Below are 26,706 nucleotides of genomic sequence, written 5' to 3' on the forward strand. Positions count from 1 at the left end.
TGTGAAATAAGCACTACACAAGACTCAGGATCTCTGAAAGCGAACTGAAGAAGATGAAGACTCCCCTGAGTTAATCAATTCCCTCCCGGCTACCACCTAACATCCAGAACACACGGCTAATGCTGGATAATGACAAGAATGGAGGCAGAGAAATAGATAAGCTCCAATTTCTGAGTGAACAAAAGTCCTGGTAATTTTCTTACCAGGTTGCCTCCTGTCACCCAAAAGATATTTTTATTACTTTCCATTGCCTAGAAAAAAAAATCCCAATTCCCTAGCACAAAATCCTTAACCAAGTATCTGCCAATCAATATTTCTGGACTTTTCTTTCATTGGAAGCTATCCAGGGCATCATTTAAATGAGGACCTACCAGGATCAGATAACACAAGTTAGAATTCCTGCTCAGGTACTAAACAGGAGTGTTTAACTCTCTAGGCAAGTAAATTAACTTTGGTGCTTTGGTTGTTTTTCATCTGTAAATGAGAATAACATTAATATCTATTTCACAGTGTTGTCAGAAGTAAAAGAAACAAGGCAGTGGGCATTTAACACACTGCCTTGCATATGAGTAGCAAGCAGTAAATGCTATCCATAATAGTAACTATGACTCCAGCCACCAACTGAGAACTAGCAATTCTCCTTGCCTGTGCCCTGCACTTGCCTGACTTGTGTCTGTGTTCATACTCTTCCTTGGGAAATAACCAGATGCATGTAAGGTGGCATTGTTTGTAATAGTGAAGCGTTAGAAACACACTACTCATGTACATCAGGAGAGAACTGGGTGTCCGATTCTAAAGGAGGGGGCTACATGGGTACTACAGATTCCAGATCTCTACTTGAAAGATTTCATAGGAAGGCACACCTTCCAAATTACCTTGTACTTTTAAGTAATCCCTCTTATCAGCTGAAAGGGATAATATGCAATTTCATACTTCCATATGATTGTCTCAAAACATAGAAGAAAATAAGCTTCACACACATGTGTATCTTCTTTGTAACATTTGGCGTACACTGGGCACTCCGAAGGTGCTCCATAATGATAATCCAAGCTCATGAAAGTTCACTGCCCTACTTCAGGGAAGCCTGAATGTAAGGAATGTGACAGGCACTGCATCAGGCCCTGTAATACCAAGAAATGTGGGACCAGGAAGCAAGCATAATAAAAATTAGAAATTATATACCACGAATAAGGAGAGACACTTAAAATCTTTCTTTAGTGTCAGAATAATAGCTCCCAAATATGTCCACAGCCAAATCTCAGGAACCTGTGAATAAGTTAACTCTTCATGGCAAAAAGGGATTTGGTAGATGTAATTAAATTAAGGACCTTGTGAAGAAAGATTATTTTGGATTATCCTGGTGAGACCATTCTAATCACAAGGGTCCTTAAAAGCAGAGAACCCTCCTGGTGGTCAGAGAAAGAGATCTTGCTTCTGTGTTAACAGAAGCAAGGCCAGAGAGATGTTAAGCTGCTGGCTTTGCAGATGGCAGAAGGAGCCGAGGGATGCAGGCTACCTCTACAGGCTGGAAAAGGGAAGGAAACAGACTCTCCCCAAGGGCCTCCAGAAACGAATGCAGCCCTATAGACACCTTGATTTTAGCCCACTGAGACTCCTGTTGAACTTCTGACCTACAGACTGGAATACAATACATCTGTGCTGCTTTAAGCCACTAAGTATATGGTAATCTGTTATAGCAGTGATAGAAAACTAATACAAAGGCCAACCAATGAAATTCACTGGACAGCAGAGATTTCCCACAATACCATCAGTTAACAACTGTATGAATTTTACCAAGGAGAATAAAGTTTTCTAGCACTTCGGGGATTGCAAAATAAAGTTTAAATTACATTCCAAGAAGTCTGGTTTCAACAGGAAAAGAAAAGTTAATGCAAAGAAAGTCCCCAAACTGAAATATACTTGTTACCTTTCCAAGACTCAGCATCTTGAGGAAGAAATCTTACCACTCATTATCTTCAGGGATATGGTAACGGAGAACTGAAATAACTCTGCAAACAGTCTCCAGAATTATTCATCTCTGATCAAGAGGACAAGTCCTAAGAGACAACCTTCCCTAATAAAACTGGAGAGGAGAATTTTTAGAATGCTAAGAGCAGCAGGTTACCTCATCAGCAGCCAGGAAAGGTGGAATATAAAAAACGATGAGGGAGACAGGCTCTGCACAGCGACAGGAAGGATAACTTAAAATACAAAGGCATTTGTTAAAATTTCAGGCTACTACCAGGTAAGGTATCAGGTAATTAACATTGACTTAAATGCCACCAAAAAAAAAGCTGTTTAAGGTACTGACTATTTTTAAGACATTTTCTCTTCACGCCTATCTGTGTAATGACATTAAAAGGCTCATGAGAAAGAAGCAGTAGTTCACAGAAGACATGAGAGTCCCCAAAACATAACCAAGCAATTGGTCTACCATGCAAGACTGACTCCTGGCTACAGTGCTGTGGAACTTAAGATGAGAGGAGAGCAAGGAGGCCCTCCACTCTACTCTTTTTTAATTTTTTGAGACAGGGTCTCACTTTGTTGCCCAGGCTGGTCTCAAATGCCTAGGCTCAAGCGATCCTCCTGCCTTGGTCTCCCAAAGGGCTGCAATTACAGGCACAAGCCACAGCGCCCAGCCCCCTCTACTTTACTCTTAAGGTTGATATTGGCATTTGACTCCTGGGGCTGACACTGAGTAGTCTTGTGACATGGCACAATTCACCCCACTTCTCCGACCTGAGAGCTCCCCTGAAAATGCCCTGCCTCAGAGAGACAGCCATGTTAAGCTCCACAGAGGCAGGCCAGCTTCCATCCTCTAGCTGCTGATAGGTGTTTGGCTTCACTCTTCTTTTAGCGGAAAAAAAGAATGAGGAAGACTTTTTTTTTTTTTTTAACTAGGAAACCTCTTACCAAAGAAGGCTCTGTGGATAGAAACATAGGACATCCACACTTTCAAATGTGAACGATGAGAGTTTGTCCTGAGACCTAGAGGTGGGAACTGCCAATAGACACTGTGCCAAGCCACAGTAACACAGCTGGGTCTCAATGGAGGGCAGGGAATGCTCGCGCAAGGCCCTTGTTTAGCATCCCTTCTTTTGGCCAGGCACGGTGGCTCACGCCTGTAATCCCAGCACTTTGGGAGGCCGAGGTGGGCGGATCACGAGGTCAGGAGATCAAGACCATCCTGGCTAACACGGTGAAACCCCTTCTCTACTAAAAACACAAAAAATTAGCCGGGCGCGGTGGCAGGCACCTATAGTTCCAGCTACTCGGGAGGCTGAGGCAGGAGAATGGCGTGAACCCGGGAGGCGGAGCTTGAAGTGAGCCAAGATAGCGCCACTGCAGTCCGGCCTGGGCGAAAGAGTGAGACTCCGTCTCAGAAAAAAAAAAAAAAAGCATCCTTTCTTTTATTCTCTGACACAGAACCTGCCTTGCAGTTCTTGCCTGCTGGACTGATCGTTTGGTCGTATTTCCAGGACTCTCCACACCTTCTATGAACTTTTGCTCTATTCTCATGAATCTTTTCATGTCTTTATATAGATAAGCATGCAGAGAAAATATCTTTAAAATAGTAGGTACCTTAAAAAGTCCATTTTTGTCTTAACAGAAAAGTATTTAAAAGAACAAAATATAGGAGATTATGTCAAAAGGATTAATTTGCCTTGGAAAAAAAGCAATCTAGCAAAGGAGTATTTTCTGTATATGTTTCCACCACAATGTCAAAAATAAAGAGCTGCAAACAGCATCTTGTGAAGCATCTTGATAGTTTGTAAAATACGCCTTTCATTAAAAATCATTCAGTTGGCACCTGTGCAGTACATATTTATTCAGGATCTGTAACATGCTAGCCATTGTGTAAGGCTCACAGAGCATAAAGGTGATCTCTCATCTCCTCCAACTGTTAGGTCCAACACAGGCTACTTCCTCTAACTCCTGGGTGCTCACAGCAAGCAGCTAAGGGAGGATTCTTTAAAGAATAAGCTTTCGAAGGAAGTATCCAAAAGAACAGCTTCAAAATGGAACCCTCTTACATTAAGAAATCATTCAGTTTTGGAGCTTCTTAGTGCAGGGACCTCGTTAAAACCCTGCTGCAAGAACTCAGCACCAACACAGAGCGAGGAAGCGGTGTCTGCTGCTACACAGATGATGACAACCTCTGCTGACCCAAGAGCCAGAACCAGCTCCTAAGTAATCTCCATGTGCTTTGATACTGGGCTTACTCAGTTCTGTATCTTCAGGCTTCTCAAAGTCTAAGAGCATTTCACTAAGGTCAAAATTCAAAGCTAAAAGAGATTTTCCTACTGGGCAGTTTTCAAACACCATTCTTGTACATTTAACCTTTTATATGATACAATACTGAAAAACTGGGAACTCCCTCAATATCAAATAACACTTTTTCAGTAATATAAGTTTTGGTGCATTCAATCCAAATATAAGGAAGCCATTAAAAAGGATTCTATAGATTTGTATTCATCGATATCAAAAGGTATCCAGGACATACTACCAAAATAAACAAAGCAGATTAGAAAACAACATGTGTTGTTTTATAATAAAAGTTTATACAATAACATTTAAAAAATTAAAAATCTACATTAACATGTATGTAGAAAAAAGTCTGGAAGAATATTTACCAAGAGGCTAATAATTATTTCTGGGTGGTGAGATTATGGATGATGTTATTTCTTTAATTTATGTTGACTTTCTGAATTTCTAAGATGACCATTTACGGCTTGAAAATAAAGAATATCTTTAAAGAACTCTATGCATCCTCTGTTGCTGAAAGTATTTGTACTCACAATGTCCTCTTGCTCAGTTGTCAAGGAAAAAACAGTATTATCGCAGAATGAATGATTTTTCATTCTTCTATTTTGCTTCCCTTATACCAATTTTTTCTGAATACAAACCTTCTTTCCTTTAGCATGTTTACCAGCAGAAGGATTTTGTATATGCCAAAGGCAACACCTTACACGACCCTCTATCACCTATATGTATACTATCTCCCTATACCATATCATCAATAACATTGAATTAGTGTCAGAAGACCCAGATGCTAGCCAGCTGGAGAATTACAGCTGTGACTGCAGGAAAGCCACTTAACATCTCCAATCTTTCTGTTTCATCTGTCAGCAGCAAATGTAGGACGAAAGGAAAAACTAAATCAAGCAAGTGATGTGACAGTGCTTGAAAAATTATTAAAACACGATAAATGCCAGTTTCTATTTGCAGCAGCATCTTTAGCATCTCCTCCAAGAAAAATATTTTCCAATATTCCGTCATAACATTTAATGATGAGTTTGTTGGGAAACATTGTTAAAAGAATATTTATGTGAAACGTTAATGGGAAGACAGGTAAATGTAACAATCCCTAAAGTACAGGAGTTTCTGACTGCATTCAAAACAGGACTGAATAGAGCAAGGCCACAGGGTCAGGGAAGAAGAACAAGGACCAACATGTTAAACTGACCTAGCTTCAAGACCCATCTCTGCTTCTTGTGAGCTTTATGGTGTTAAACAAATTATTTCATGACTTTAAACCTTAATCTCCTACATGTGAAGTTCTGGTAACAATAGGATGGATGCTATGGTGGTTTTATGATGATTAAACAAGACACAGCAAACAACGTGCTTATCATCATGCTTGGCACATAGTAGGCATTTCATCTTTTTGAAGGATACCACTAATAAAGCCAAGATATGCATCAGGGACTCAAATTCTCAAAGAAAAGAAAACAACCAAAAGAGAACACCCAAAAAATGAAGTAAAATGCCAGACATTTTTTTGGATCAAAGCACTGTATTTCTATTAATTTGGTACCCACGTAATAACATACACTACTCTACTGAAAAACAAATGTGGTCTTTTCAGAAATAAGTTAAGATGGGTAAACCCCTTACCAAAGACCACAGCATGACACTGACCCTGGATTCGTCCTATCCATTACTCTTCTCAAAATTTGGTTGTTGAAAAAAACAAAACAAAAAACACACACACACAAAAAAACACCACCACTGGTTACTATGGGAACAAGCACACCAAAGATAACATCCAAACAAAAGGGCTTTCACCTTCCTCTAACTACCCATAGCTTCTTAGTTTTATCTCTCTTCTTACTGCATTTATCACCTTCTACCTTATATTATGGTCACTTGTGTGGGATCTGATCTCTCCGCCTATATGGTAAGCTCTCTGAGTGCAGAAACCTTGCTTTATTCATTTTTGAATTTTCAACAAAGACTTGCACAAAGAAAGCAGTAAATAAGTAGTTTGCTGTGGAGGGAAAAAAGAACATGTACTAAAAAAGCATTGTATAACTGAACACTATGCCTACACTATTTAACCTTTCAGGGAAAAAATTAGTCAAACCTCCCAGCCACTTGACTGGTAAGAATTATACAAATAACCCTATTTTATAGGCTGGAGAACAGTTTAAGAATTCTAATTCCTCCTGAATAATGATGGAATTAGAATTCTGGCATACTCATGCTAAAACAATGGTCAACATCGTTTCTAACAGATTTAGCTTTCTTTATGAAATCATAATTTACTAAGTCTATTCTTTACAAATAGCTAAGTGCATCTTTTAATAATGAAACTAAAATAATAAATTGAATTATGCAACAATTGTCATGCTGAGTTAAAATAAGTATCCCATGCTAGAGATCATTTTTCCCTACCAGCAGGAAGCCACTGTGCTGATCTGGGGTCTTTAACTGGTCCCTCAAGGTCCAATGATACTGCTACATAATAACAAGATAAATTCATGATGAGCAAGTTGATGGGACATACCAGACCAGCATATCTATGTATGGCAATTGGCAGGGCTGTCTTCAGTAAAACTGTAAATGCTATCCATAGGGCTGAGCTGTCAAAGTATGAACAGCATCTAATATAAAGGAATTAATAATTTAAGTGATAGATTTACCATTTTCCAAATCACTGAGCCTGATTCTAATAAACATGTTTTGTGTCAAATGCATGACTATTTTATTTGATGAAAAATATACTAATGGAAAAATATTTGTATAATGTTTGACTCAAAACAGAAACTGTATTACCATCTACTGACAGTATATAAATTACAAGGTGGCCCACTTGGTATTTTTCTCCTGAGTTTAGCATTTAGGAGGATTTCCTTATCTTGCACTGGCTTTATGATAATTCAATTTTTTTGATATCATAGATGACATTATCATATATACTATGGACAAAAAAAATTTGCAAAAAACAGAAAAAGATAAATCTACATTTTAACCATCTCCAGCATTTAACCTTGAGCCTTAAGGTCTAATCCTGTTCTCTGATATTGCATATAACAGCAAATTAAAGCAACACTATATTTTTTTCAAGGAAGAAACTACCCTTTTGCCTCCTCAGACTTTTGCCTATGATCTCCAAGAATAAATAAATAGTGGAGAAATACACTACCTGTAGCCACAACGTATTTGTCTTTTCTCCTAGAGTGTGACATTTTGAAAAGGAAAATATTTCCCAGTTTCCTACTTACAAAATAAAGGTGAGCTTCCGGGGGGAGGGGGAGGGGCGTGCAGTGAAGAAGGAAGCCACGTTCCCAGCAGGTAGGGCCGTAAAATGCTATGTCAAAAAGAAAGTCACAATGACCTTTCCAAGAGGTGGAGAGGGCAGCCACCCACACAGCATTAGTTAAGGACTGATGAAGGGCTGGCCTGAACTAAAGTCTCCTACCTACTAGCCTGTGGAGCATAACACACATAAATGTCACGCCCAGATAGGCTCGGGGATAAGAAATGCAAGCATACTACTTCCCAATATCTGACAGCCACGCATCACATTGAGGAGTGATTCACAGAGAGTAAGGGCATATACAAATATACGTGTATGTGTAACATATGCAGGCGTATATGTGTGTGTACATGTAGATATGTATATGTACAAATGCATTCACATATATCAGAGTCTTGAATGGAGATGGAAACAAATGAGGAAGGCACAAAAGAGGGCATGGATTTTTAAAAATCTGATCAACACCAGCCAAAAGCAGCCTTCCAGCTCCCTATCACACAGGATGGTTTAGAGAATAGCTTGTTCAGGCCCAGAAATGATCCAAAGTAGACTTCAAATGGGGAATGGGTATGAACAAATTGTGTGGCAGGGAACAATACTGGATAGTGGGTTTTTGATACTCAAAGAGCTTGTAACTTCAAAGGCTATAAAAGAAGGAAGTCAGACCTTTGAGGGGTGCTGGGGTGAGAGAAGAGGACAGGGGACTGCCACCTTGCACACAAGAGATCAGCTTGATAGCAATTCTATGACTCATATTTATTTATGACTTAAACAGTGTTTCTAAGATGGTGGCCCATGGCTATGCTCACAGAATCCTCTACGAATGTTTTATTTATTTACTTACTTTTTTGAGACAGAGTCTCGCTCTGTCACCCAGGCTAGAGTGCAGTGGCATAATTTCTGCTCACTGCAACCTCCACCTCCCGTGTTCTAGCAATTCTCGTGCCTCAGCCTCCTGAGTAGCTGGGATTATAGCCATGCACCACCACACTCAGCTAATTTTTGTATTTTTAGTAGAGATAGGGTTTCACCATGTTGGCCAGGCTGATCTTGAACTCTTGAACTCTGCCTGCCTTGGCCTCCCAAAGTGCTGCAATTATAGGCGTGAGCCACCGCACCTGGCCCTCTATGAATGTTTTTAAATGTTGTGTTTCGCGCCTGGCACTCTATGAATGTTTTTAAATGTTGTGTTTCCTTAATTATAATCACATGCACATGCACACACACACACGCATGCACGCACACACACACACACACACACAGACACTTACATGCTGGGTCATTATTAACCTCCAGTGATCCCTGTTCCAGCCTGTTAATCCTTCTGCATTTCCCTAGAAAATTTACTCTCCTGCTCTCCTACACAATTATTCTCCTCTCTTCTAAAACCTCTATCACCTTCTTTTCCTTCCACTCTCAACTAATGACATTCCCTGTTTTACTGGGAAAATAGAAACAGAAGAAGACTTCCAGGCACGGTACAGTCTCCTTGCACCTCTACCTGCCACCCCTGCCTGCCTTCCCCTGATGGTAGCTGCACCATCCAAGAGATGACCTCTCCTTTCTCCTATCTAACAGATGTCTGGGGATCATCCCTGTTCACCCATCTGAGAACATCAGTCTGGCACTGTCCCCTCCCTCATTCAATTTTTCCTTCTCTATTGAATCATTCCCATTCACCTGTAAACACGCTTTTTTTAAAAAAAATCTTCCTTTACCCAATATTCTCATTGAGCTATCACTCCACAGTTTTGATCCCTTGTGTTGAGAATTTCTCACAAGAGTTATCTGTACTAACAAGTTATCTATTTGTTATCCCCTGTTCTCTCTTGCCAATCTCTTGAACCCAGTTGGACCAGGCTTTTGTCCCCATCACTCCACTGAAAATATTCTTGCCAAGGTCAAGCATGTGCTTCATTTTGCAAATATACTTGATCTATTGATAGCATTTGATGCAGCTTTTCACTCCTCCTTTCTTCAAACACTTCCTCTATTTGTTTTTTAGGAACATCACTCTCTCCTCTACCTCACCAGCCTCTCCTTCTCAATCAGTGGATGCTTACCTATGCAACATCTGTGACAGTACCAGCCCACTTCTCTTCTCTACCTTCACTTACTCCCTAGATGATTCCACTCATTTCATAACTTTAAATGCCATAGGCACCAACTGTTCCCAAATTTACATCTCTAGCCGAGACATCTTTGAAATCATGCATCCAAATCCCTACCTGATACATCCTCACAGACAACTCAAGCTTAACATGTGCAAAACTGAGTTCTTTATTCCATCCCAACCTGCAACTCAAACTCTCTTTTCCATCTCAAAAAATAGTAACTCCATTCCTCCATACTTTCAGGCCAAAACCTTGAGTAATCAAGTTCTTTCTCCCCAACCTGGAATCCAATAATTGCTTACCACTTCCGTTAATCCTCACTCTGGTCCAAGTCACATTATCGTCACTATGTCATGGCAGTAGCCTGCCTAGGGACTCTCACAGCCACCTTATATACTCTCTACATGGTCTGTTCTCTATAAATTAATTGCAGCTCTCTGTTTAAAATTTTATTCAGATCATATCACTCTTTTGCTCACAGGCCTCCTGGTTTTCTGCCCTCTAACAGTAAAATCCAAAGCCTTCACCACAGGCTACACAGCCCTACGTGATTTGGCCCCTGCTAACTCTCTGTGCCCATGACCTTGGCTCTGCCTGCACTGGTTACCTGGCTGCTTTTCCAATTACTTATAACATGCTTCCTGCTTCAAACGTTTGCAAGTGCTGTTTGCTCGGCCTCGTGGCTTGTTTCCTCACTTCCAATAGGGGTCTGCCTATTCAAATATTACTTTGTTTGGAGAGGCCTTCTGTGGTAGGCAGAATTCTAAGATGACCCCAATAAACCCATTCCTTAGTGAACTTGCCCTGCAGCATCCTCTCCCCTTGAGTATGAACAGGACCTATAACTATAATGGGATGTCACTCCTGCGATTAAGTTATGTCACATGGCAAAGGTGAAGATGTAATTAAAGTTCCAAATCAGTTTGATTTTGAGTTCATCAAAAGGGAGATTATGCTAGGTGAGGCCCGCTTAATCAGGTAAAAACCCTTGAACAGAAAGACCGAGGCCTTGGGGGTGAGGGTGGAGTAGGGGAGATGGTCCACAGCTGCTCCTGAAAGGGCAAGAATCATGTTGTAAACTGCTTGTGGCCTATAGGAGCTCAGGGCCTCAGTCCACAACTGCAAGGACCTAAATTCTGCCAGCAGCCCAAAAAGGCTTGGGAGAGGACCATGAGCTCCGATGAGCATGCCTTAATTTCAGCCTGCGAGACACTGAGCAGACTATCCCACTCAACTGTACCCGGACTTCCAACCTACAGAAACTGAGATAATAAATGGGTGCTGTTCTAAGTTGCTAAGTTTGTGATAGCTTTTCACACAGCAACAGAAATCTAATATACCTTCTATAATATAGAATACCATCCCCCTTACTTTCTATCCTCCTCACATACCTTTTCCTTCAGACAACCTGGTATATCATACATGCAATTTGAATATTTGAATTTTTCCTCTCCCTGGCTCTAGAATGTAAGCTCCTTTAGGGCAAGAAGTCTGCCTTTTCTTTTTTCTACTGGTACATTACAGCACCTGGAACAATGCCATGCACATAGTAAGTGCTCAATAAATATTTATAGAATGAATGAATGTATTTACCATTTTCATTTACTTTAGAACACAGTGATCACAAAAAAGTAATACTGTTTAACTTAGAACTTTCAAAGGCTATTTCTCAAACTGAAGTACAAGGACATCCCCCCCTTTCCACCCCACTCCAACAATAATTTCTGAGAGATTCATGAGTTCACAAATATGAAAAGTAATAGTCTAAATAACTAGCTTGTAAATATTTAGCGAAAAAAAAGTACACCAACTGCTATGTACTGAATCGTGGCCCACCCTGAAAAAAATTCATATGCTGAAGCCCTAACCCTCCATGTGATGGTATTTAGAGATGGAGCCTTTGGGAGGTAATTATGTTTAGGTGAGCTCATGAGGGTGGGACCCATGAGACACCAGAGAGCTTGCTCTCACTCCCTCTCCACCATGTGAGGACTCAGTAAGCAGACAGACAGCTGCAAGCCAAGAAGAGAGCCCTTACCAGAAACCAGCCATGGTGACATCCTGATCTCCACAACTATGAGAAAATACATTTCTGTTGTTTCAGCCGCCTAGTCTATGGTATTTTTTTAATGGCAACCTAACTAGACAAATGTACCAACAATTAGATATCAACAAGTGTTCAGTGAAAATAAGTCATACTAAAATACATTTCTATTATTTGAAAGTGTTTCTATGTCATTACATTCAGGAAAATGCCATTAATGTGGTACATATTAACTTCAGCAACATATATAATAGATCCCTTTATGATATCCTTCTGAATAATTGTGTTAGATGTACATTAAAAGGCACTGAATTTGTTGCTGGTTGAACAACTGTATCAAAGAACACTAGTTCATTACTGAAAGTCACTCCGACAGTGAATGGTTTCCAACAGATGTCAGAAGACTCTTCTCCCTCAAACTACTGAACACCTTAATCAATGTTTTGGATAAAGATTAAAAGGCAGGTTAATCAGACTGGCAATGGACATACATCTAAACACTGGAATATGACACACTGATGGTGATGATTGAAACACACAGTGGACAAGAAATTCATCAAAACTATCAGGTTAATTATTAGTGATAAATGATAAATTTTATCTAGAGTTGCAGTTCAGAATTAGGCTTGGTAGCCCTTTAAAAAAATCAGCTCTTTTGTTTGGCTGCTGAGTCATGCTGAACATGTCACCCATGTGCATGGATATTTCAAAAGGCAATGAAAACTCAGGCTGATTTAGGAGAAATATAGAGTGTGGATTACAAAAAAAAAAACAAAAAAACACATTATCTTAATACTGTATTCCAGCCTGCTCAGACCACATCTGGAATCCTGTATTTAAATATGGGCACTACATACAAAAGGAACACAAAATAACCACATAAAAAGAGTTATGAGGTCAAATAGGTTTTAGATTAAAGAAAGTTAAACAAACTATCTTCCTGTAGAGCTTCTTAAAATATTTAATGTTAATATTCCTTATGATTTCCAAAAAAAGTGTATGTGCGTGTGTGTGCGTGTGTGTGCACATGCACAGATTGATGAATAGTGTGCATTGTTTTTTAACTTATTTGAACATAGAACCCTTTCTTCCTGGAGCATCATGTAGGACTAGTGATCTAAGCCACAAGCTTATGAAAACAACCTATACCCACAAGAGAAAATATAACAAAGGCAGATACAGACTAAATATTAATAAAGGTGAGCAACTAGGATTGCAAGAGCAATATAGAAACTGTATCATGAGAAAAAGACTAAAGATTCTTATAGTATTTTGTCTAAGAAAAGAGAAGAACATTCCTTGCAAATATACAAATGGCTCTCAGAAAAATAAGGGAACACATTTGTGTTATATTGCTCTAGTACCCAGGGCAAAATAATATCTAAAGTTAAGGTTCAGTAGTACGTGTTTTGACACATTTTCCAGGAGACTTTTATCCAGACAGTCTGATATTTGCACTAAGGGGGAGAATTACAGCCCATAGGAGCCCAGAACAGAAAAGTCGGTTTAATCTTCAGGAGGAGGAAGAACCATCAATCAATTAAGGCTTTTATTTAGTATTAAAGGGGCCATCATGGAGAAAATGTGAGCTTTAGTATGCACAGAAGCTAGGTAAACATCCAGCAGGGACACTAAAAAAAAGATTCCTGCATATATAAAGTGGGCGATTAGACTGTTGGATTCTAAAGGTCACTTCCAACACTGCATGCTCAGTGGGCTAGACTAAAACCTTGGTAGTCTTGCTCACCACTACACCTCAATGACAACATGAGCCTGGCACAGAGCTCCTGGCGCAGAGTGGGCCCCTCATAAATACGGGCTGAATTAATGAATAACTGAACAAGTAAAATATAAATGAAAGAAGTACCTCGTTCGAAAGTCAAACAAAAAGGGAATGGGCTACCTCATTCTTTAGTGATTGCTAAATTCACGAACTGTGAATAATAATCAAGGCTACTGTCAAATATAAGGAAAACAGCCTTGTGATAATTTCACTTCTTAACTCTGAATTGAATCATACCAAGGGTTACTGTGAGGTTCCCTTGACAAATACATGAAAATGCAGACTATAAATGACCATCAGAAGTGAGGGGTGATTATGGTGCCAATGGTCTACTTAGATGGACTATGATAACTCAGAGGGGTGGAAACTAACCTTAAGGATGAGCCCACTTTTTGTAGCTACAACTCTGAAAATCCCTAGTGGCCAGAAACTAACCTTGCTGATGAACCCGCTTTTTGTAGCTACAACTCAGAAAATGCCTAGTATATGCACGTGCTTTATTTGTTTAATGGTCAGAAGAACATATGTATAACTTCTTTTAAAACATCTTCAAAGATGTGACAGTATTCTGATAGAACTGGTAAACTAAGCTGTTTATAATTCAGTTTAAACAGTTTTGTCTTGAGATATCAAATTCTTAGCAAAGAACATCACAAAGATGAACCTTTAAATAATTAAAAAAAAAAATCCTTAAAACGGAAAACGCTTTCATTCACACAACTGCAGACAAAGACCATACTGTCAGGCACCATATTTGTATCCATTTCCTAGAAGACTGAGATTTCTTTCAAAATATATCTGTCATTTCTCCACAGTGGCTGATCAAACTTGCCACTGAAAAATGTTCTGAACAGGCAACCTGTAGTACAAGCATGGTTTATTTCTGTCAGAGACCGACTGCTGAAGTGTGAAAGAAACTCATTAAAAATCTCTTACTGTGATCTTACATTGTAAAAAAAAGAAAAAGGAAAAGAAAAAAAAACCTAAGAAGGAAAAGGCAAGGAAATAAAACATAATGAAAGGTACACTGAGCCTGCAGACACACTCATATGGTGCTTTTCTTTCTTACTCTTCTTTAGCAAGCAATTAGAAGAGCACAATTAGCCCTGGGAATACAGCATACACTCATGGTTCGGGGAAATCAAATAAGCTAACGATTCTATTTTATGCTAATATTATGAAAAGTTAATGAAGGAGATTTAAAAAATTGTACTATAGGAAAAACAATGCAGAATAAACAACAGTTATTATTTACCTTAATCTCAAAACGAGGTTCACGGCACAAGAAGAAGCTTCTCTGTAGTCTTCATTAGCATTGGGTGGGCCCTTTAAAAAGAAAACAGCAAACAGTGTTATAAACTGTATCAGGAAAGGAATGAATAAAATCACAATATCACTTGATTCATATAGCCATTTCTTTCTGGAAATTTCAAAACTAGATCTTTACACACGCAGGCCTTCTTTGGCATCGTAACACCTCCATGTAAAGGTTGTAATGGTGCCTAATTCCCATCACAATTGTGGATATGAATGTTTCATATGGAAAGCCTCAGTTCTAGGATGGGTATCATAAACAACTTGTATAAGCTGTAGTAAAGTCCAGCTACCTAAAATGGCACCTCACAACCCACACATAGACTGCTACTATTGAAACTTGGGGATCACAAAGGCTGGGCAACTTAAACCCTGCAATGCAGAGGAAGGTGGGGCCCAGAAGATTCAGCCACTGTTTATCTTTCCTGCCTTTCTCACCTAGAGCCCATTTTCTTGAATATTGATTATTAACCATGAATGTCTCCAATACACAGCCTCTCCCTGTTCTCAGGGAATCCCGGGACATGAGTAGACCTTATTGTTGGAGTAGAAAAAATAAGGCATTTCAGGTCAAGACTTGGCGCTGCCACTGACCTGAAATGCAACCATGAGCAAGCCATTCTTTGAATAACGCCTGCCGTAAAAGGTTGCAGGGAGAATAAAATGATATAGATGAAAGTGAGTCATAAAATGCTCTACAGTACTAGTTATCCTAATCCCTGTTCCTGTTTCCTTTACTCTCTTTGCCCTCTGATCCATTATTATTCTTAACTTGCCTTTTATCATTCAACCAATCCCTACAGTTTATCTCAAGGTCTCTTACTGAGTTGCCTGATATAGTGTAAAGACCTAAACCGAATCCTGACTTGGCCTCTAACTAGTGGTGTGACTATGGGGGAGCCACTTCACCTCTGCAAGTCTTTACTCCCTCTATATATAAGCTATAAAATAAGGGCCCCGCATTAGGTATCTGACCTCAAACAGGCTTCCTGAAGCCAACAAAATCACTCTAATTATCTCTCCAATATATGGCTATTTTATAAAACACAGACCAAGTAAAACAGAAATGAATTTAAATTGAATATGCAGAGTTTGAAAGAAAGAAAATTATGATCCTGACAGTGGTGACGCTTTATAGTACAACCACTTTGAGAACAAAAGGGCTTGCCTGTTAATTATACAGCAGAACCAGAATGCGGGCCTGTGCTGTGGTTCTATGTCCCTAGGCCTTTCCCTGGATTGCTCAGCATCCCTCAACACCTCCCACCATGGCTCACAGCCACGTCTTCTGTCCCATAACTTTAATAAATATGCATTATAAATGCATGTCACAGTTACCGGACTATTATTTTTACAAGGCAAGTTGTAGAGACGAATTGGCCCATAAAATTCAATGATAACAGAATTATGAAAACAGGTTACAGAAATCCAACCAGGGGCAAAAAATAAAAGTATCAATTAACCACAATGTTCTGTGGCTGGAATATAACAGAATGGTGTCATTTTCTTTCCTTTTCTTCTTTTCCACAGTACCAGCAATTTCAGGAGCAGTCTGGTAATCAATTCTCACTCTTGAGCCTATCATTTAAAGGTTGGAGGTCCCACAAAGCACAGTCAATAGCAACCTATTTTAAAAGACAGCTTATAAGCCCTTGATTTGGAGGCACTACCTTGAAATTGTCTATCTTTCTAAAATGTTGGTTTTTTAAAGGATCTGTCTACAAAGCACCTCAAACGGAATGACTGGCAGAGAAACATACCTGAGAGTCGTGCACAGAGAGGGACTGTATTTGTTCGGGGATGGTGCTGGCATTCACTGCAATCTGTTACGAGAGCCACCGTTACAGCATTCAAGAAAGCCAAAGGGAGACACGGTGAGTGTGGTTACATTAAGTCCCAATTATCAGACCCAATAATTTCCAAACGATCATAAAGCAATATTTACCAAAGTGTGGCTCTTTGACTACCTGTGTTGGAATCACCTAGGACAAGTGTTAAAGACCCCTAGGCCCCTCCTGGCCTGTGACTCAGAATTCCACAGAGATGGAAGAGAATCTGTGTCTTTACCAAGTTCCCCAAATAACCCTCATTATACTGTTAAAGAACCACTAAGCTAAAGTGAAAAGGCATGAATTATTTGATGTTTTAAATGTGATAACCAAAAGATGTCCTAGGATAATTTTTTCTTATTGCATAATTTCATCTAAGGTTAACGGACCCTCAATGAAAAGACGTTGGGGTTAATAAAACCTGCCCCTTTAATCTAACTATGAGCAATTATTCACTGTATTTAAAAAATACATAAGGATAGTTGCATTTTCAAAAGATATTAATGCTAAAGTGATAGGTTATACTCCTCTCTCAAAGTTAGAAACCCAACTCTAAGGTTACCCCCAAATTATTTTTGCCTTGAGCTCTACTTTTGGGAACTCTGCCCTGGAGCAAAACTTGAAAGACAAACAACAACAACAACAACAACAACAAAAAAACCTCAAAGAGAAACAGCAATGAAAATGAACAAAAAGGATCTCCTATTTCTAAACTTACTATCAATTCTAAATCAGAAATCATCAAAAATTATTTGTGAGAAGAGCTTTCTAAAGTTTAAGAGCATAAAATTCTTACTCTCCATGCTTCTTCCAAAATAACTATGGTGGTAGTGAAGTAATAGGGAAAAGTGTATTGATGTCTGCAATTTACTTTGAAATGCATCAAAAAGTTAAGATAGACTGAAGGATGAATAGATGGATATATGTGATAGAGCAAGTACAGTAATGATGATACCTAGATTATAGGTATACGGCGTTCACTATAAAATGTTTTAATGTTGCTGTATTTATTTTTACAATAAGATGCTAGGGGAAAATGACTACGTTAGAAGAACAAAACAACCTGTATTCATTAACCAGCCAGAGGGTCTGGGCCTACTTCAAATGATCTCTTGCAAAGAATCTTTCAGGGTGATTCCACAATCTTAATTTAAATTTGTGATACAACCAAAGGCCACATCAGTACTTATAAACATTATTGTGACTTCCTTTAGTCAAAGAACTACTGTAACCTGAAAAACCTTAGTGGCATTTACTAAGAGGTGAAAACTTCTCTTTCCCCTGGGGAGACCCATCTCCTGCCCTGCAGAATCATCAAGATGGAGGGCTAATCAACTAGGCGGGGGGCTGGAACCCCACACACACCCTGCAACCTTACTGTGTAGGTGTAACCCTGAATACAACGAGGGGACCACAGCCTCCACTCTGATGCACAGCAATATGGTAATTCCTCAGAAAATGTGCAGAGATGCACAGGAGAGCTGGACAGGGAGGGAATACAGTTTGGATATTTGTTTCCACCCAAATCTCATGTTGAAATGTAATCCTCAGCTGGGCACGGTGGCTCATGCCTCTAATCCCAGCACTTTGAAAGGATGAGGTGTGGGTGGGTCACTTGAGGCCAAGAGTTCGAGGCTAGCTCGGGCAACATGGCGAAACTCCATCTCTACTAAAAATACAAAAATTAGCTAGGTGTGGTGGTTTGTGCCTGTAGTTCCAGCTACTTGAGAGGCTGAGGCACAAGAATCACTGGAACCCAGAAGGCGGAGATTGCAGTGAGCTGTGATCACACCACTGCACTCTAGCCTGAGTGACAAAGTGAGACTCTGTCTCAAAAAAAAGAAAAAAAATGTTATCTCCAATGTTGGAGGTGGAGCCTGACGGCACATGTTTGGATCATGGGGGTGGATCCCTCATGAATAGCTTGGGCCATTCCCTTGGTGATAAGTGAGTTCCCACTCTGAGTTCACACGAGATTTGGTCATTTAAAAGTGTGTGGCACCTCCTTCCCACTCTCTCTGTTGCTCCTGCTTTCACCAAATTATGTGCCTGTTCTCACTTCACCTTCCACCATGAGCAAAAGCTCCCTGAGGCTTTCCCAGAAGCTGAGCAGCTGCCAGCATCAGCTTATACAGCCTGCAGAACCGTGAGTCAATTAAATCTCTTTTTTTTCTAAATAACCCACTCTCAGGTGGCAATGCAAGGATGGCCTAATACAGGAAGCCACCGTACAAAACATCTTCCTTGACAACGAACTGCATTCCTCCAAATGTCACCACTACAGATCCATTCTATGGGATTAGGGCATGGTCTTTTGGGTATACTCTTCTAAGTGTAAAAACTTGTAAGAAAGCTAACATATTAAGCAGCTGTCAATTTATCAGGGTTTTTCATTTCCTTTTAAACAATTTGCTATAGGATGGACATTTGAGAGAATGAGTGTTTTGATGGGAAGGTGTATTAGTCCGGTTTCATATTGCTATGAATAAATACCCAAGACTGGGTAATTTATAAAGAAAAAGGGGGTTAATAGACTCGCAGGTTCACATGGCTGGGAAGGCCTCAAAATCACAGCAGAAGGCGCAGGAGGAGCAAAGGCACAGCTTACACGGTAGCAGGCAAGAGAGTGTGTGCAGGAGAACTGCCCTTTATAAAACCATCAGATCTCATGAGACTTATACACTATTATGAGAACAGCATAGGAAAACCTGCTGCTATGATTCAATTACTGCTCATCGGGTCCCTCCCATGACATGTAGAGATTATGGAAGCTACAATTCAAGATGAGATTTGGGTGAGGACACAGCCAAACCATATCAGAGGAGGAGGCAGGAACAATGGATTAATGTTGAACACCACCATGGCAATAGACCCTGATGGGGATCTAGGACAGGATAAGAGAGGAAAAGATCTCAGAATGGAGACAAGAAAGAGACAACATCTGCTTTCCAATTTTTCGTAGAGCTCTGCCTAATGAACTCCTTTCCTGTTTTCGCAAATATTATAGCTAAATGCAATGTACTATCCTGGATTGGATCCTGGCAAAAACAAGGGACACTAGTAGGCAAACTAGTGACATGGGAACAAATTCTGGGGCTTAGTTGACAGTCACATGGCAGCGCTGGTTTCTGAGTTGTAACAAATTTGTCAGGAATACATAAGAAATCAACAGTGGGGGAGACTGCATAAGGAGTATATGGGAACTCTGCACTGTCTCTGCAACGTTTCTATAAATCGAAAATTATTCCAAAATCAAAAGTTCATTTTCAGACATATTGCAGATTTCTGGATTTCTGATAACATATCTATCTTTCCTCACAACTACTCAGAAGGGCAGTCACCTGCAATAACAACACCTTTTAGAAAGTGGTATCATGAAAATATCAGGTTAAAGCAGTCTGTGATGGCTAAGGATAACCATAATAAAAGTGGAGGGAGAAGTTAAATCTCTCTCTCCATCTCCATATGGGTATAGAAGAAACACATTTGACAGCTCACAGGCATTTGGAAAACATGTTTCGTAGAAATATTTTTTTTTTCTGAGATGGAGTTTCACTCAGTCACCTAGGCTGGAGTGCAGTGGCATGATCTCAGCTCACTGCAACCTCCGCCTCCTGGGTTCAAGCGATTCTCCTGCCTCAGCCTCCTGAGTAGCTGGGATTACAGATGCACACCACCATGCCCGGCTAATTTTTTGTATTTTTAGTAGAGACAGGGTTTCACCATGTTGGCCAGGCTGGTCTCGAACTCCTGGCCTCGGGTGATCCACCCGCCTCAGCCTCCAAGTGCTGGGATTACAGGCATGAGCCACTGCACCTGACCCACAGAAATAATTTTTAAAAGCTAACAGCAGTCTTAAATGACATGTGACAATAGCAATAAGTAATATAAGGAAAAAAATTAGTTTTCACATTGCATCTAATCTCTAATAAAATTAACTCAATTTAAATACCAAATGTATTTTCTCCTCAGAGCAAAATCCCAGAATTAGGAAACAGAAATATTTCCATAATTAGCCAAGTCTAGATTCGTGATAACAAAACTTTTCAATATACCTTTTGTGAGCCCTACTGGGCTTCAGCCAGAAACCTTTCCCACCTGCTTCATTACCCTTGATTAAATAAACACAACTTTCCCAAGGGATTTCTGAAACATTTTCTTTTTCTTATTTTTATTTTGGAAATTTCTGATAGACATTTAAAACAAATCTTCAGGAATTTTGAGCACACCAGCTTCCTGGATTCCAGTCTGGACTTCTGGATTCCGAGGGATTTGTGCAGTTTTCCTAGCCAGTCCTTGATCCTAGCTGTGAATCAGAATCCTGTGAGCAGCTTTTTAAAAATCAGAGTTGCCTGGACATCACCCCAAATTACCAAATCAGAATCTGTGGGTTGAGTCTAGACATTGCATTTTTAAAGGTTTCCAGCCAGGGTTGTGAATTGTTTATTTTCATGTCACCTAACTGAGATGCTACTATAAAAAAGAGTGTGATATTCAGAGAAGGACTGTGTGGTAGATAGAGCTCCCTCTCCCCTCTCCCCTCTCCCCTCTCCCCTCTCCCCTCTCCCCTCTCCCCTCCCCCCTCCCCCGTCTCCCCTCTCCCCTCTCCCCTCTCCCCTCTCCCCTCTTTCCACGGTCTCCCTCTGATGCCGAGCCGAAGCTGGACGGTACTGCTGCCATCTCAGCTCACTGCAACCTCCCTGCCCGATTCTCCTGCCTCAGCCTGCCGAGTGCCTGCGATTGCAGGCGTGCGCCGCCACGCCTGACTGGTTTTCGAATTTTTTTGGTGGAGACGGGGTTTCGATGTGTCAGCTGGGCTGGTCTCCAGCTCCTAACCGCGAGTGATCCGCCAGCCTCGGCCTCCCGAGGTGCCGGGATTGCAGACGGAGTCTCGTTAACTCAGTGCTCAATGGCGCCCAGGCTGGAGTGCAGTGGCGTGATCTCGGCTCGCTACAACCACCTCCCAGCCGCCTGCCTTGGCCTCCCTAAGTGCCGAGATTGCAGCCTCTGCCTGGCAGCCACCCCGTCTGGGAAGTGAGGAGCGTCTCCGCCTGACTGCCCATCGTCTGGGATGTGAGGAGCCCCTCTGCCTGGCTGCCCAGTCTGGAAAGTGAGGAGCGTCTCTGCCCGGCCGCCATCCCATCTAGGAAGTGAGGAGCGCCTCTTCCCGGCTGCCATCACATCTGGGAAGTGAGGAGCGTCTCTGCCCGGCCGCCCATCGTCTGAGATGTGGGGAGCACCTCTGCCCTGCCGCCCCGTCCGGGATGTGAGGAGTGTCTCTGCCCGGCCGCCCTGTCTGAGAAGTGAGGAGACCCTCTGCCTGGCAACCGCCCCGTCTGAGAAGTGAGGAGCCCCTCCGCCCGGCAGCCACCCCGTCTGAGAAGTGAGGAGCGTCCTCCCTCCTCATCTGGGAGGGAGGTGGGGGGGTCAGCCCCCCGCCTGGCCAGCCGCCCCGTCCGGGAGGTGAGGGGCACCTCTGCCCGGCTGCCCCTACCGGGAAGTGAGGAGCCCCTCTGCCCGGCCAGCCGCCTCGTCAGGGAGGGAGGTGGGGGGGTCAGCCCCCCGCCTGGCCAGCCGCCCCGTCCGGGAGGCGAGGGGTGCCTCTGCCCGGCCACCCCTACTGGGAAGTGAGGAGCCCCTCTGCCCGGCCAGCCGCCCCGTCCGGGAGGGAGGTGGGGGGGTCAGCCCCCCTCCCGGCCAGCCGCCCCATCCGGGAGGGAGGTGGGGGGGTCAGCCCCCCGCCCGGCCAGCCGCCCCGTCCGGGAGGGAGGTGGGGGGATCAGCCCCCCGCCTGGCCAGCCGCCCCGTCCGGGAGGGAGGTGGGGGGATCAGCCCCCTGCCCGGCCAGCCGCCCTGTCCAGGAGGTGGGGGGGGCGCCTCTGCCCGGCCGCCCCTACTGGGAAGTGAGGAGCCCCTCTGCCCGGCCAGCCGCTCTGTCTGGGAGGGAGGTGGGGGGGGTCAGCCCCCAGCCCGGCCAGCCGCCCCGTCCGGGAGGGAGGTGGGGGGATTAGCCCCCCGCCTGGCCAGCCGCCCCATCCGGGAGGTGAGGGGCGCCTCTGCCCGGCCGCCCCTTCTGGGAAGTGAGGAGCCCCTCTGCCTGGCCAGCCGCCCCGTCCGGGAGGGAGGTGGGGGGGTCAGCCCCCCGCCCGGCCAGCCGCCCCGTCCGGGAGGGAGGTGGGGGGGTCAGCCCCCCGCCCGGCCAGCCGCCCCGTCCGGGAGGGAGGTGGGGGGTCAGCCCCCCGCCCGGCCAGCCACCCCGTCCGGGAGGGAGGTGGGGGGGTCAGCCCCCCGCCCGGCCAGCCGCCCCGTCCGGGAGGGAGGTGGGGGGGTCAGCCCCCCGCCCGGCCAGCCGCCCCGTCCGGGAGGGAGGTGGGGGGGTCAGCCCCCCGCCCGGCCAGCCGCCCCGTCCGGGAGGGAGGTGGGGGGTCAGCCCCCCGCCCGGCCAGCCGCCCCGTCCGGGAGGGAGGTGGGGGGATCAGCCCCCCGCCCGGCCAGCCGCCCTGTCCGGGAGGTGAGGGGCGCCTCTGCCCGGCCGCCCCTACCGGGAAGTGAGGAGCCCCTCTGCCCGGCCAGCCGCCCCCTCCGGGAGGGAGGTGGGGGGGTCAGCCCCCCGCCGGGCCAGCCGCCCCGTCGGGGAAGTGAGGGGCACCTCTGCCCGGCCGCCCCTACTGGGAAGTGAGGAGCCCCTCTGCCCGGCCAGCCGCCCTGTCCGGGAGGGAGGTGGGGGGTCAGCCCCCCGCCCGGCCAGCCGCCCCGTCCGGGAGGGAGGTGGGGGGGTCAGCCCCCCGCCCGGCCAGCCGCCCCGTCCGGGAGGTGAGGGGCGCTTCTGCCCGGCCGCCCCTACTGGGAAGTGAGGAGCTCCTCTGCCCGGCCACCACCCCATCTGGGAGGTGTACTCAACAGCTCATTGAGAACGAGCCATGAAGACAATGGCGGTTTTGTGGAATAGAAAGGGGGGAAAGGTGGGGAAAAGATTGAGAAATCGGATGGTTGCTGTGTCTGTGTAGAAAGAGGTAGACATGGGAGACTTTTCATTTTGTTCTGTACTAAGAAAAATTCTTCTGCCTTGGGATCCTGTTGATCTGTGACCTTACCCCCAACCCTGTGCTCTCTGAAACATGTGCTGTATCCACTCAGGGTTGAATGGATTAAGGGCGGTGCAAGATGTGCTTTGTTAAACAGATGCTTGAAGGCAGCATGTTCGTTAAGAGTCATCACCACTCCTTAATCTCAAGTACCCAGGGACACAAACACTGCGGAAGGCCGCAGGGTCCTCTGCCTAGGAAAACCAGAGAACTTTGTTCACTTATTTATCTGCTGACCTTCCCTCCACTATTGTCCTGTGACCCTGCCAAATCCCCCTCTGCGAGAAACACCCAAGAATGATCAATAAAAAAGAAAAAAAATAAATAAAAAATAAAAAATAAATAAAAATAAAAAAAAAATAAAAAAGAGTGTTACTTTAATAGAAGCCTTAGCAAATGCCCTCCTCAGTTAAATGAACCCAAATGAAACTATAAATTTAAAGATAAAGTCAATTTCACTTTTTATGTAGAAAATTAGGATATAATGCAAAATTGACAGAAAGTCATAAAACATGTACTTATTATTTTTGACAAAAAGAGATTCCAAAACCACTGGTCAAAAGAAGATCAATAATGGGATAACAGTTGAAAAGTTTTATATAACCTAAGAAGCCATATAAGCTAGGAAACATTACCTAAGGAAACTGTCCTTGCAAATACCACCCCTTCCCTGACCCCCAAAGAGATGAAAAGCATCCAGCTAGCGAGCTGTCTTTACTTTTATGAAATTCCCACAGTGCCTAACACAGTTCCACGTGGAAATCAGGCACAGATTAAACATCTGTTTAATTAATATTATTAATAATAACATTTAGTCTTCACTGGCTTCCATCAACCAAGTAGAATATGATGATAAACAAATGAAACAAGGATGAGCTATCTACTTGTTATAAATTATTAATTACTAGTGGGTGACTAATACTTCGATATTTCTTTTTTTTTTAATTATACTTTAAGTTCTAGGGTACATGTGCACAATGTGCAGGTTTGTTACATAGGTATACATGTGCCATGTTGGTTTGCTGCACCCATTAACTCGTCATTTACATTAGGTATATCTCCTAATGCTATCCCTCCCCCAACTCCATGACAGGCCCCGGTGTGTGATGTTCCCCTTCCTGTGTCCATGTGTTCTCATTGTTCAACTCCCACCTATAAGTGAGAACATGCGGTGTTTGGTTCTCTGTCCTTGCGATAGTTTGCTCAGAATGATGGTTTCCAGCTTCATCCATGTCCCTACAAAGGACATGAACTCATCCTTTTTTAATACTTTGATATTTCTAAAATATCAGGTTAGGAACACAGGGCCAATTTTTCAATGTGATGGCTATGAATCTCAAGCCAGATCTGAATCCCAAGATAAGTAATGCAATTCTAAAATCTTACAGATTATACTGGAAATTCTCTTGGACTTAGGAGGATCTCCAAATATGACCCAGGATGAGGTGGATCTTCTCAATGTCCCTCTGACAAACATCCCACTCTGGCCTTCTCAGTCTTCTTCGATTAATACTGTAATACTTGGTCATTCTACCTCATACTTCCTAGGAGGTCAAATAGCCCCTCACTCATTAAGCTTTCCTAAAATATCCCTAGTTTACTGTAGCACCTTACTCTGTCTAAACATGGTACTAACAAAGCTACTTTTCTGAACTTCACCTCAATTATATGTCTTCTGATCCCTTGAATCACTTCTGACCTACTCATAAACACTATATGCCTACTCATGCACTTGTTTAATATTCGACTTGCAGTGCATACCCAATTCATGTCATCAATGAACATGGATAGTGTCTACTAGATGCAAAAGAAACACAAACTTCCATGTTTTTCATTTTTTTCATAAAATACTATCTCAGTCTTCTAGTGGCTTATAGTCAAAAAACAACTGAATTGCAATGTAATGACAAACATGAAAAAGCTTATTAAAATGTAAATACTCTGGCATTTAAATGTGTTATTTGGCATAGATAAGCATTTTCACTCTCAAAGATGTTTACAGGTATAAGGTGCACTGTCAGAAGCTGTATATATTGATTGGTACAGCTATTAATAGCAACTACAAAAATTCAAAATCAGGCCGGGCACGGTGGCTCACGCTTGTAATCCCAGCACTTCTGGAGGCCGAGGCTGGCAGATCACGAGGTCAGGAGATCGAGACCACGGTGAAACCCTGTCTCTACTAAAAATACAAAAAATTAGCCGGGCGTGGTGGCAGGCACTGTAGTCCCAGCTACTGGGAGAGGCTGAGGCAGGAGAATGGCGTGAACCCAGGAAGCACAGCTTGCAGTGAGCCGAGATCGCGCCACTGCACTCCAGCCTGGGCAACAGAGTGAGACTCCATCTCAAAAAAAAAAAAAAAAATTCAAAATCAGCAGACACATAAAACAATCACAATTCTAAGTACCTATAATTTACTTATCTATGTGCCCCCTGAAATACATACACAAAAAAGTTAAGGGAATGATATTTGTAACAGCAGCTTAAGTGCTCGCCAAGAAGGAAATGGTTAAATAAACAATTTTCATTCATCTAATACAATACTATGTGCCGGGAAATAAAAAAGAGGCAGATCTATAGTTCCTAAGGTGGAAAGATTGCCAAAACAATCAAGCAAGTTGCAAAAATATTTTCTAGTTTTTGTAATTCCATTCATGTTTTAAAAATGACATGCTAGATTTTTTAATGAACGTATTAGTATGGAAAGAAACAGAAAAGGTCTGGAAGAAAACTCTGTTCAAACTGATGACTTCTGTGGAACAAAGTGATAGTTACAGGGGTGAAAAGGGGAGCAGGATAAAAGTGGTCTTTCAGTTTTTATTATATGTCATTCTCCTATGTTTTTCAAATCATTATTCTATGTCTCTTCTCAGTAAGGCCTATCCTGACCAACTCATCTAAAATTACAACTTCCCACCACACTCCCTGAAGCCCCCATCCCATTCTGTTTCTATCACTCCTATTCCATTGTAACAAACCACATAATTTACTTAC

The 26,706-nt window shown here is 42.7% G+C and overlaps 1 protein-coding gene across 3 annotated transcripts in view; it reads right to left on the bottom strand.

Annotated features, from left to right (window-relative positions):
* STK39 (serine/threonine kinase 39) overlaps window positions 1-26,706 on the bottom strand; it is a 296,359-nt gene that overhangs the window by 94,505 nt on the left and 175,148 nt on the right. For 2 of the 3 annotated variants that reach the window (XM_034954433.3, XM_063595436.1), the window contains exons 13-14: window positions 16,559-16,621; window positions 14,740-14,810 (exon numbers count right to left, since the gene is read on the bottom strand). In XM_034954433.3, the coding sequence (XP_034810324.1) occupies window positions 14,740-14,810; window positions 16,559-16,621 (134 nt within the window). The remainder of the gene's footprint in view (window positions 1-14,739; window positions 14,811-16,558; window positions 16,622-26,706) is intronic. The other variant, XM_055108709.2, reaches the window with a different exon arrangement.

The sequence above is a fragment of the Pan paniscus genome, chromosome 13 (genome assembly GCF_029289425.2).
Source record: "Pan paniscus chromosome 13, NHGRI_mPanPan1-v2.0_pri, whole genome shotgun sequence".
NCBI lineage: Eukaryota > Metazoa > Chordata > Mammalia > Primates > Hominidae > Pan > Pan paniscus.